At 43.4% G+C, this 13,255-nt stretch overlaps 1 protein-coding gene across 11 annotated transcripts in view; it reads left to right on the top strand.

Annotated features, from left to right (window-relative positions):
• Window positions 1–13,255, top strand: part of dnah10 (dynein axonemal heavy chain 10) — a 323,633-nt gene that overhangs the window by 73,338 nt on the left and 237,040 nt on the right. For all 11 annotated transcript variants that reach the window (XR_010977212.1, XM_068054492.1, XM_068054489.1 and 8 more), the window contains 2 exons: window positions 1,008–1,172; window positions 1,285–1,492. Coding sequence is in view for 10 of the 11 variants with exons in the window: in XM_068054492.1 (XP_067910593.1) it covers window positions 1,008–1,172; window positions 1,285–1,492 (373 nt within the window). In the remaining variant the exon portion in view is untranslated. The remainder of the gene's footprint in view (window positions 1–1,007; window positions 1,173–1,284; window positions 1,493–13,255) is intronic.

Below are 13,255 nucleotides of genomic sequence, written 5' to 3'. Positions count from 1 at the left end.
TCTACAAGATGCATTGCAGCAAGGTTCCTTATGCATCACCTTCCAAACCCGCGACCCCTACCACCTAGAAGGACAAGGGCAGCAGATGCATGGGAACACCACCACCTGCAAGTTCACCTCCAAGCCACACGCCATCCTGACTGGGAACTATATCGCCGTTCCTTCACTGTCGCTGGGTCAAAATCCTGGAACTCCCTTCCTAACAGCACAGTGGGTGTACCTACCCCACATGGACTGCAGCGGTTCAAGAAGGCAGCTCACCACCACCTTCTCAAGGACAATTAGGAATGGGCAATAAATGCTGGCTTAGCCAGCGACGCCCACATCCCAGGAACAAATTTTTAAAAAGTAATCCACAGAATATGAGATTAAATCCCACCATGGCAGTTTGAGAATTTGATTTTATTTGAAAATGAGAAAAGCTGGTACTAGTAAACCTGATTGTTGGATTGTTGTAAAAACCCAACTGGTTCACTAATGTCCTTTAGGGATGGAAACTGCCATCCTTACACATTCTGGAACTATATGTGACTCCAGTCCCCACACCAGTGTGGTTCACTTTTGACTACACTCTGAGGTGGTTTAGCAAGGCACTCAGTTATATCAAACCATTACCAGCGGTTCAGGAAAGCAGCTCACCGCTACCTTCTCAGGGAAATTAGAGATGGCAATAAATGTTGACCTTGCCAGCGATGCCCACATGCTGAAAATTAATAATTTTGAAAAACCACTGGCAGTCAGTAGGAAATGAGTGTTAGCTGTGCTTCCTTCAAGATCAGGCTGTGATTTAGAGCACCCAGGATACCTGCTAATAAATGCAAACTGAAAATTGCCATGAGGAGCATTGGCACCCCATGTATGTTTATAAAATTGCAAGTCACAGATTATATAATTAATGATATGATGAGACTTGAAGGAAAAAGATACTGTCTTTTTGATGAATATCCATAATGCTACTACTATGTAATGTGATTAAACTAGTAAAGTCGGGTTGATTTTTTAAATAGGTATTCATGATTACCTTGGTCGCTGTGACCAAGCAATTGGAAAATTTGAATCGCTTGTAAATCAAATCCATAAAAATGTCAGAGACATTGCAACTAAACTTGCAGCGATAGATTCAGCAGATCTCTTTAAAAGGCCACCACCCAAATCAAAGGAGGATCTTGCAGGTATTGTAGAATTATTTCAAACCTTGGAAAACACACGAAAGCCATTATGTTATAAAGGGTGTGGTGTAACTTTATCACAAACCGAATGAAATGTTTTGTTTGCTTTTGTTAGGAGTAAAGGAGTTTTATGAGTATGTAGAACAGGAGCGCACAAAGGAGATCTTGAATTTAGTCAGTAAGTATAAAGCAATTGGACCACTGCTGACAAAAATGGAAGGTCTAGTTTTCCACACCAACACTGGAAAGGCTTCAAAGATGGCACTGTATTACAGATTTTGGGAACGAAGAGTTTACGACTGCCTTGTCAAAATGATATTGAGGTGAGTCTTATTGGTTTTTGAGATGGAGTTGAAGGGTAGTGATGTGAGGCTGCACCTGAGTACAGAACCCCACTTGACAGAGCATCCTAGGAAAGTGGCTAGCGATATAGTTGATGCACTAGTTTTGATTTTCCAAAATTCTCGCGATTTGGGGAAGGTTCCATTAGATTGGAAAAAAGCCAATGTATCTCCTTTATTCAAAAAGGAAGGGAGACAGAAAGCAGGAAACTACAGGCTAGTTAGCTTAGCATCTGTCTTAGGGAAAATGTTAGAAGCTATTATTAAAGGTGTTATAGCAGGGTATTTTGAACAATTCAAGGTAATCAGGCAGAGTCAACATGGTTTTGTGAAAGGGAAATCATGTTTAACCAATTTATTTATTTAGAGACACAGCACTGAAACAGGCCCTTCGGCCCACCAAGTCTGTGCCGACCATCAACCACCCATTTTTACTAACCCTACACTAATCGCATATTCCTACCACATCCCCACAATTCTCCTACCACCTACCTATACTAGGGGCAATTTATAATGGCCAATTTATCTATCAACCTGCAAGTCTTTAGCTGTGGGAGGAAACTGGAGCACCCAGTGAAAACCCACACGGTTCACTGGGAGAACTTGCAAACTCCGCACAGGCAGTACCCAGAATTGAACCCGGGTCGCTGGAGCTGTGAGGCTGTGGTGCTAACCACTGCGCCACTGTGAAGAAGTAACACGTGCTGTGGATAAAGGGGAACTGGTGGATGTACTGTACTTAGATTTCCTGAAGGCATTTGATAAGGTCCCACATCAAAGATTATTGCGGAAAATAAAAGCTCATGGTGTAGGGGGTATCATATTGATGTGGATAGAAGATTGGCTCACGAACAGAAAACAGAAAGTAGGCCTAAATGGGTCATTTTCTGGTTGGCAAGATGTAACGAGTGGTGTGCCACAGGGATCAGTGCTGGGATCTCAACTTTTGACAATTTATATAAATGACTTAGATGAAGGGACTGAAGGTATGGTTGCTAAATTTGCTGATGACACAAAGATAGGTAGGAAAGTAAGTTCTGAAGAGGCCATAAGGAGGCTATAAAAGGATATAGATAGGTTAAGTGAGTGGGCAAAGATCTGGCATTTGGAGTATAATGTGGGAAAGTGTGAAATTGTCCACTTTGGCAGGAAGAATAAAAAAAGAAGCATATTATCTAAATGGTGAGAGATTGCAGAGCTCTGAGATGAGGATCTGGGTCTCCTAGTGCATGAATTACAAAAGGTTAATATGCAGGTACAGCACATAAATAGGAAAGCTAATAGAATGTTATCATTTATTGCAACGGGAATTGAATACAAAAGTTGGGAGGTTATGCTTCAGCTATACAGGGCATTGGTGAGACCACATCTGTAGTACTGTGTACAGTATTGGTCTTCTTATTTAAGGAAGGATGTAAATGTGTTGGAAGCAGTTCAGAGAAGTTTACTAGACTAATACCTGGAATGGGCGGGCTGTCTTATGAGGAAAAGTTGGACAGGCTAGGCTTGTATTCGCTGGAGGGTGAAGCAAGAGCTAACAAAAGAGGTGTTGATAAGACAGGGTCACTCCTCCACTCCGTCCACTCCTCCATTACCCCCACCACATCGTCCCCTTCCCACGGCACCTTACCTTGCAATCGCAGGAGGTGTAATACCTGCCCATTTACCTCCTCTCTCCTCACTATCCAAGGCCCCAAAAACTCCTTTCAGGTGAAGCCGCGATTTACTTGTACTTCTTTCAATGTAGTATACTGTATTCGCTGCTCACAGTGTGGTCTCCTCTACACTCGGGAGACCAAATGCAGATTGGGTGACCGCTTTGCAGAACATCTCCGCTCAGTCCAAAAGCAGGACCCCGAGCTTCTGGTTGCTGGCCATTTCAACACTCCCCCCTTGCTCTCATGCTCACATCTCTGTCCTGGGATTGCTGCAGTGTTCCAGCGAACGTCAATGCAAGCTCGAGAAACAGCATCTCATTTACTGATTAGGCACACTACAGCCTGTCGGACTGAACATTGAGTTCTATAATTTCAGAGCATGACGGGCCCCGCCCCTTTTTATGTTTAGTTTTTTTAAATTGTTTTTTATTTAGTTGTTTTATGTTAGGTTTTTTAGTGTGTTTAGTTTGTTTCTACTGTGCCTACCCACTGTTTCTGTCTTTTAAAAATTTTTTTTAATGTTAGTGCTTGGAGTGCTTTGTGCTTTAAAGTCTATTCACACCTTTCAGCACACCATTAACATACCGCTTGCCTTTGTTTCATTACCTTCTGGTCAGTTATTCTCTGTGACCTTGTCCTATCAACACCTCTTTTGTTACCTCTTGCCCTACCCCGCTTTACTTGCTTAAAATAGTTAACATTTCTAATATTTGTCAGTTCTGAAGAAGGGTCACTGACCTGAAACGTTAACTCTACTCCTCTCTCCACAGATGCTGCCAGACCTGCTGAGTATTTCCAGCATTTCTTGTTTTTATTTCAGATTTCCAGCATCTACAGTATTTTGCTTTTATTATTGTATCTGCTGGTGTTTAGAAGAATAAGAGGTGACTTGATTGAAACATATTAGATTCTGAGGGGTCTTGACAGGGTGGATGTGGAAAGGATGTTTCCTCTTGTGGGAGAATCTAGGACCAGGGGTCACTGTTTAAAAATAAGGGGTTGCTCATTTAAGACAGAGATGAGGAGAAATTTTTTCTCTGAGGGTTGTGAGTCTTTGGAATTCTCTTCTTCAAAAGGCGGTGGAAGCAGAGTCTTTGAATATTTTTAAGGCAGAGGTAGATAGATTCCTGATAAGCAAGGGGGTGAAAGGTTATTGGGGGTAGGTGGAAATGTGGAGACGAGGTTACAGTCAGATCAGCCATGGTCTTATTGAATGGCGAAGCAGGCTCGAGGGGTTGAGTGGCCTACTCCTGCTCCTAATTCGTATGTTCGGATGTACATTCGTAGCAGAAAATTGGGCACAGTGGGCGGTGTGGGCTCTGTTTTCCTGACGTTTCAAATTCATCACTAGAAAATTTACTTTAATGTGTTTTTTTAACAATTGCAAGCTTATTCCTTCTTTTGGTTTCTTCAGGTTGAGCATCGTCTATGATTGAGAGAGGTGTGGGTGATCTGTTCTTGGTCTTATACCAGTATACTAATTATGATTTCTTTCTGTTCCAGTACAATGGGAATGGCAGCATAGTAGTTGTGTTACTGGACTGGTAATCCAGAGACCTGGACTAATGATCCAGAGACATAAGTTCAAATCCCACCACAGCAGCTAGGGAATTTAAATTTAATTAAATAAATCTAGAATAAAAAGCTAGTATCAGTAATTGTGAAATGAAACTACCAGATTGTTGTAAAAACCCATCTGGTTCACTAATGCCCGTTAGGGAAGAAAATTTGCCATCCTTACTCCTTCTGGCTTATATGTGACTACCTGGGGTGAGGTGGTGGCATAGTGGTAATGTCATTGGCTTAGTAATGCAGAGCCCAGGCTAATGCTCTGGGGACATGTGTTCGATGGTTAAATTTGAATTTAGTTAATTAACCTGGAATTTAAAAAGAAGCTACTCTAATGGTGACCATGAAGCCATTGTCGATTGTTGTAAAAACCCACCTGGTTCATTCATGTCCTTTCGGGAAGGAAATTTGCTGTCCTTGCCTTACCTGGCTCCAAATCCACAGCAATGTGGTTGACTCTTAAATGCCTTCTGAAATAGCCCAGCATCCAAGTTAACGGATGAATCCGGAAGGCAGAGGAAACAAAGGTTAGAAAATTAAAAAAAAGAGTTTGGCAGTACTCCAGGATATCTATTTCAATGCAAGGAGTATAACAAATAAAGCAGATGAGCTGAGGGCACAGATAGACACGTGGCAGCATGATATCATAGCTATTACTGAAGCATGGCTGAAGGAGGGACAGGAATAGCAGCTCAACGTTCCTGGTTACAGAGTTTTCAGATGCAACAGGGAGGGGGATAAGAATGGAGGGGCTTGGCAATTTTGGTCAAGGAAACTATTACAGCTGTGAGGAGAGATGACCTGTTGGAAGGTTCATCAAATGAGGCCATATGGATTGAGCTCAGGACAGTCACACTGCTGGGAGTGTACTACAGACCCCCAAACAGTTAGAGGGAGATAGAAGAGCAGATATGTAGATAAATCTCTGAGAAGTGCAAGAACAATAGGGCAGTAATAGTAGGGGAGTTTAACTACCCCAATATTAACTGGGATAGTTTTAGTGTGAAAGGAATTGAGAGAGCAGAATTCTTGAGGTGCATTCAGGCGAACCTTTTGCCCAGTATTTAGCAAGTCCAACAAGAGAGGGTGTAGTTTTGGACTTAGTTTTAGGAAATGAAGATGGGCAGGTGGAAAGGATGGCATTTTGGTGGTAGTGATCATAATTCAGTCAGTTTGAACATAATTATGGAAAAGGACAGAGATAGAATAGGGGTTAGAGTTCTGAATTGGGACAAGGCCAACTTTACTAAACTGAGGAGTGATTTAGCGAACGTGGACTGGAAACAGCTACTTGAAGGTAAATCAGTGTCAGAACAGTGGGAGGCATTCAAAGAGGAAATGCAGGGGGTTCAGAGTAAACATGTTCCCACAAAGAAAAAGGGTGAGACGGCCAAATCTAGAGCCCCATGGATATCAAGGAGCCTACAGGGTAAGATAAGGCAGAAAAGGAAAGCTTATGTCCGACACTGAGAACTCAAATGCCGAGAGGAGTATAGAAAGTGGAGAAGTGAAATCAAAAAGGAAATTAGGAAAGCAAAGAGAGGGTATGAAAGAATATTGGCAAGCAAAATCAAGGAGATGTTTTATCAATACATTAAGAGTGAGAGGATAACTAAAGAGAGAGTAGGGCCAATAAAAGACCAAAAAGGTAACCTATGTGTAGGGGCCGAAGATGTTGGTATGGTTCTTAATGAATACTTTGCGTCTGTCTTCACAAAAAATGGGGAACGATGCGGATATTGTAGTTAAGGAGGAGGAGTGTGAAGTATTGGATGTGATAAACATAGGGAGAGAGGAAGTATTAATGGGACGAGCATCCTTGAAAGTTGATAAATCACCAGGGCCAGATGAACTGTACCCTAGGCTGTTAAAAGAAGCAAGAGAGGAAATAGCAGAAGGTCTGACTATCATTTTCCAGTCCTCACTGGATACAGGTGTGATGCCGGAGGATTGGAGAACTGCTAATAGGAACATAGTAAGATAGGAACAGGAGTAGGCCATTCAGCCCCTCGAGCCTGTCCCGCCATTTAGTGAGATCATGACTGATCCGCGGCCTAACTCCATCTACCTGCCTTTGGCCCATATCCCTTAATATCTTTGCTTAACAAAAATCTATCTATCTCAGATTTAAAATTAACAACTGTTCTAGTTTCAACTGCTGTTTGTGGGAGAGAGTTCCAAACCTCTACCACCCTTTGCATGAAGAAGTGCTTCCTAACATCTCTCCTGAACGGTCTGGTCCTAATTTTTAGACTATGCCCCCTAGTTTTAGAATCTCCAACCAGTGGAAATAGTTTATCTTTATCTAGCCTGTCTTTTCCTGTTAATATCTTGAAGACTTCAATCAGATCACCCCTTAACCTTCTAAATTCTAGCGAAAACAGGCCTAATTTGTGTAATCGCTCCTCGTAACTTCATCCCTGTAGTCCAGGTATCATTCTTGTAAACCTACATTGCATTCCCTCCAAGGCCAATATATCGTTCCGATGGTGTGGTGCCCAGAACTGCTCACAGTACTCCAAGTGGGGTCTAACCAGGGTTTTGTACAGCTGCAGCATAACCTCTGTGTCTTCATACTCCAATCCTCTAGATATAAAGGCTAGCGTTCCATTAACCTTTTTGATTATTTTCTGTACTTGCTCGTGGCATTTTAAAGATCTATGCACCTGAACCCCCAAGTTTCTTTGGACATCCACTGTACTTAACCTCTTCCCATTTAGAAAGTACCCTGCTCTATCCTTTTTTGGTCCAAAATGGATAATTTCACACTTGCCCGCATTGAAATCCATCTGCCACAGTTTTGCCCACTCACCTAGTCTGTTAATGACTCTTTGCAATTTTATGCTATCATCTAGACTGTCTACAATGCTGCCTAACTTTGTATCATCAGCAAATTTGGATATATGATTACTATGCCATCATCCAAGTTGTTAATGAATGATGTGAATAATTGAGGCCCCAACACAGATCCCTGCGGGACACCACTAGTCACATCCTGCCAATCGGAGTACTTACCCATTATCCCCACTCTCTGTCGCCTACCACTCAACCAACTTTCTAACCATGTCAATAGTTTGCCCTCAACTCCATGGGCTTCTACCTTAGTTAACAGTCTCTTATGTGAGACTTTATCAAATGCCTTCTGGAAGTCCATATAAATAACATCCATAATTCCCCTGTCCACCACCTTAGTCACTTCTTCAAAAAGTTCATTGAGATTTGTCAGGCATGACCTTCCTGTCATGAATCCATGCTGGCTGTCCCTGATTAACTGAAATTTTTCGAGGTGTTCAGTCACCCTATCCTTGATTATAGACTCCAGCAACTTGCCCACCACAGATGTCAGGCTAACTGGTCTGTAATTTCCTTGGTTCCCCCTTTCACCCTTCTTAAAAAGTGGAGTAACATGTGCAACTTTCCAATCCAGAGGGACTTGGAGGGCTCAATGGCCTGTTCCTGTGCTGGACTGACCACTCCTGAATCTAGGGAACTCTGAAAGACTATAGTTAGGGCATCTACAATGTGGTCCCCTACTTCCTTTAACACCCTCGGATGGAAACCGTCAGGTCCTGGGGATTTCTCATTCTTTAGTTCCATTAATTTCCTTGTTACTGATGTTTTACTTACAATAATTGTATTATGTCCCTGTCCCCTATCGGCTATTAATTTTTCGGGACTTCCGGCAAGTTGTCCTCCTTTTCAACTATAAATACTGTGGCAAAGTAATTGTTCAACATGTCTGCCATTTCCCCATTATCAATGACAATATCTCCATTTTCAGTTTTTAGTGGGCCTACATTGCTCTTGACCACCTGCTTTCCCTTTATGTAACTATAAAATTTCTTCTTATTGATTTTGATGTCCCTTGCAAGTTTCCTTTCATAATCTCTTTTAGTAGCTCTTATAAGCTGCTTTGTGACCTTTTGCTGGTCTTTGTATCGATCCCATTCGGCCGGATCTGTGCTGCATTTTTCGTTTTTGTAAGCCTTTCTTTTTGTTTTATGCTATCCCTCATCTCTTTAGTTGTCCATGGTTGTTTTTCCTGTGAAGTGGAGCTTTTTCCTCTCAGGGATATATACTCGCTCTGTATTCCGTTTAATGTTTCTCTAAGTATTCTCCACTGTTCTTCAGTCGTTTGACCCATTAACAGATCTACCCAGTTTACCGTGGACAGTCTCTGTCTCATCCTGGTAAAGTCAGCCTTACCCAAGTCTAAAATTCTAGTAGCTGATTCATGCTTTTCACTTTCAAACACTACCTTGAATTCGATCATGTTGTGATCACTATTTGATAAATGTTCACGCACAGTTAGGCTACTAATTAAATTTGGCTCATTACTCATAACTAAATCTAATATTGTCCCCTTGTTACATCTAGGACATATTGCTGTAGGAAACTATCCCAGACACATTCCAGAAATTCACTACCTTTCTGACAGGTGCTAGTCTGCCTCTCCCAATCTATGTGTAAGTTAAAATCCCCCATTAATACTACTCTGCCTTTGTTACACACTTGCCTAATATGTGCATTTATACAATCTAACACCTCAGAACTGCTACCAGGAGGTCTATACACAACATCTATTACAGTTTTAGATCCTTTTCTGTTCCTCAATTCCACCCATAAGGTCTCCACTGGATACTTTCCCCTCATTATATCCTCCCTCACCAATGAGGTGATATTATTTCTAATCAGTAAGGCTACTCCACCCCCTCTGCCATTTTCCCTGTCCCTCCTGTAAACTTTATAACCAGGTATATTTAGTTCCCAGTCCCGACCATCCTGCAGCCACGTCTCCGCAATGACCACCACATCATAATCTTCCATTTGAATTTGTGCCTGTAGCTCATCTAGTTTATTCCTTACACTCCGTGCATTTGTATATAGAACTCTTATTTGGGCGATACCCCCTAACCTGTCCTTCAGCACTGATGCTTTATTCGCCTGTTTATTATTTCTCTCTTCTGGTTTAACCAGTTTGGTAACAATCAGCCTCACCACTAACCTGCACTCCTACCTTCTCCTTTAACTTCCTGTTTTTCCATGCAACTGAATCCTCCCCCCCACTATTTAGTTTAAAGCCGTATCTATAGCCCTAATTATGCGATTCACCAGGACTCTGGTCCCAGCATGATTCAGGTGGAGCCCATCCCATCGGAACAGCTCCCTCCTTCCCCAATGTCCCACGAATTCGAACCCATTTCTCCGACACCAATCTTTGAGCCACGCATTTACCTCTTTAATCTTATTGACCCTTTGCCAATTTGCTTGTGGCTTAGGTAGTAGTCCGGACATTATTACCTTTTTGGTTCTGCTTTTTAATTTAGCCCCTAGTTGCTCATATTCCCTCAGCAGAACCTCTAACCTCATTCTACCTCTATTGTTGGTATCGACGTGGACCACGACAACCGGATCTTTCCCCTCCCACTCCAAGTCCCTCTGCAGCCCAGATGAAATATCCCGAACCCTGGCACCAGGTAGGCAACAGAGCCTTCGGGACTCTCGATCTTGGCCACAGAGAACAGTGTCTATGCCCCTAACTATACTATCCCCGACTAATGTTGTACCTCTGTTTAAAAAGGGATAGACCGAATAATTACAGGCCATCAGTCTAACCTCAGTAGTGGGCAAATTATTGGAATCTATTCTGAGAGACAGGATAAACTGTCATTTAGAAAGGCACAGGTTAATCAAGGCTAGTCAGCATGGATTTGTTAAGGGAAGATCTTGTTTGACTGATTTGATCGACTTTTTTGAAGAAGTAACAAGGAAGATAGATGAGGATTGTGCAGTTGATGTGGTCTACATCGATTTTAGCAAGGTTTTTGACAAGCTCCCACATGGCAGACTGGTTAAAAAAATAAAATCCCATGGGATCCCGGGAAATGCAGCAAGGTGGATACAAAATTGGCTCAGTGGCAGGAAACAAAGGGTAAATTGTTGACGGGTGTTTTAGCGACTGGAGAGCTGTTTCCAGTGGCGTTCCGCAGGGCTCAGTACTGGGTCCCCTGCTTTTTGTGATATGTATTAATGATTTGGATGTAAATGTAGAGGGCACGATCAAGAAGTTTGCAGAAGACACAAAGATTGGCCGTGAGGTAGGTAGTGAGGAGGATAGCTGGAGACTGCAGGAAGCTATTGATGGTCTGGTCAGATGGGCAGAAAAGTGGCAAATGGAATTTTTAAAAAATTCATTCTTGGGATGTGGGCATCGGTGGCTAGGCCACCATTTATTGCCCATCCCTAATTGCTCTTGAGAAGGTGGTGGTGAGCTGCTGCCTTGAACCGCTGCAGTCCTTGTGAGGTAGGTACACCCACAGTGCTGTTAAGAAGGGAGTTCCAGGAATTTGGTCCAGGGACAGTGAAGGAACAGCGATATAGTTCCAAGTCAGGATGGTGTGTGACTTGGAGGGGAACTTGCAGCTGCTGGTGTTCCCATGCATTTGCTGCTTTTGCCCTTCTAGTTGGTAGAGGTCGCCGGTTTGGAAGGTGTTGTCTAAGGAGCCTTGGTGCATTGCTGCAGTGCATCTTATAGATGGTACACACTGCTGCCACTGTGCTTCGGTGGTGGAGGGAGTGAATGTTTGTGGTTGGAGTGCCAATCAAGTGGACTGCTTTGTCCTGGATGGTGTTGAGCTTCTTGAGTGTTGTTGGAGCTGCACCCATCCAGGCAAGTGGAGAGTATTCCATCACACTCCTGACTTGTGCCTTGTAGATGGTGGACAGGCTTTGGGGAGTCAGGAGATGAGTTACTCGCCTCAGGATTCCTGGCCTCTGACCTGCTCTTGTCGCCAGGGTGTTTATATGGCTACTCCAACTTGGAGAAGTGTGCGGTGATTTGGGGAGGTCAAGCAAGGCAAAGGAATAAATGCTAAATGGAAAAATACCTGGAAGTGTAGAGGAAGTGAGGGACCATAGAGTGAATGTCCACAGATCCCTGAAGGTAGCAGGACAGGTCAGTAAGGTGATTAAGAAGGCATATGGAATCCTTTCCTTTATTAGCCAAGGTATAGGATATAAGAGCAGGAGGTTATGCTGGAACTATATCACTCATTGGTTAGGCTACAACTTGAGTACTGTGTGCAGTTCTGGTCACCTTATTACAAAAAGGATGTAATTGCACTAGAGAGATTACAGAGGAGATTTACGAGGATGTTGCCAGGACTGGAACAATGCAGCTATGAGGAAAGATTGCATAGGCTGGGGTTGTTCTCCTTGGAACAGAGAAGGCTGAGGGGAGATCTGATTGAGATGTACAAAATTGTGAGGGGCCCGGATAGAGTGGAGGTGAAGGGTCTATTCACTTCTGCAGAGAGGTCAGTGACAAGGGGGCATTGATTTAAGGGGAGATGAGGAAAATCTTTTTCACCCAGAGGGTGGTGATGGTCTGGAATTCACTGCCTGAAAGGGTGATTGAGGCAGAGACCCTCAACTCATTCAAAAGGAGTCTGGATATGCACCTCAAGTGCCATAATCTGCAGGGCTACGGGCCAAATGCTGGAAGGTGGGATTAGAATAGGTGGATCGTTTTTCAACCGGCACAGACACAATGGGCCAAGTGACCTCTTCCTGTACCTTAAGCTTTCTATGATTTTCTATAAGTCAAGGGCAATTAGGGATGGGCAATAAATGCTGGCCTAGCCAGCGATGCCCACATGCAACAAACAAATAAAAAAAACACAGCAGTGTGGTGGTTCTTACCTGCCCTCAGGCTTGGATTGATAAGTGACAGGTAACATCCGCAGTACACAAGTGCCAGTGAATGACCATCTCTAACAAGAGAGAGTCTAACCATTGCTGAATTCCCTGCCATCAGTACTCCTAAGGGTCACCGTTGATGGGAAACTTAACTGGACAGCTGCATGAATACTGTGGCTGCAAGAGCAGGTCAGAGACTGGGAATTCTCTGGCAAGTCACTCAACTCCTGACTCCCCAAGCCTTTCCACCATCTACAAGGCACAAGTCAGGAATGTGATTGAATACTCTCCACTTGCTTGGATGAGTGCAGCTCCAAAAAACAGTCAAGAAGCTTGACACGATCCAGGATAAAGCAGCCCGGTTGATCAGTTCCCCATCCGCCACCTTCAACGTTCACTCCCTCCACCGCTGACACATAGTGGCAGCAGTGTGTACCATCTACAAGATGCACTGCAGCAACTTGCCAATGCTCCTTGACAGCACCTTCCAAACCGGCAACCTCCACCACCTAGTGAAATAAGGGCAGCAGATGCATGGGAACACCATCACCTGCAAGTTCCCCTCCAAGCCATACACCATCCTGACTTGGAAATAAATTACTGTTTCTTCACTGTCGCTGGGTTAAAATCCTGGAACTCTTGCCCTAACTGCACTGTTGGTGTACCTACACCACATGGACTGCAGCGGTTTAAGAAGGCAGCTCACCACCACCTTTTCTAGAGCAGTTAGTGGTGGGCAATAAATGTTCGTCTAGGCAGCAACACTCACATCCCAAGAATGAATAAAAAAAGTTTTGCCATGGGTAGTGAAGGGCAGTGA

This window comes from Heterodontus francisci, chromosome 23 (genome assembly GCF_036365525.1).
Source record: "Heterodontus francisci isolate sHetFra1 chromosome 23, sHetFra1.hap1, whole genome shotgun sequence".
Lineage (NCBI taxonomy): Eukaryota > Metazoa > Chordata > Chondrichthyes > Heterodontiformes > Heterodontidae > Heterodontus > Heterodontus francisci.
Note: the sequence above shows the minus strand (reverse complement) of the source record. Positions and strands in the feature narration are given on the sequence as shown.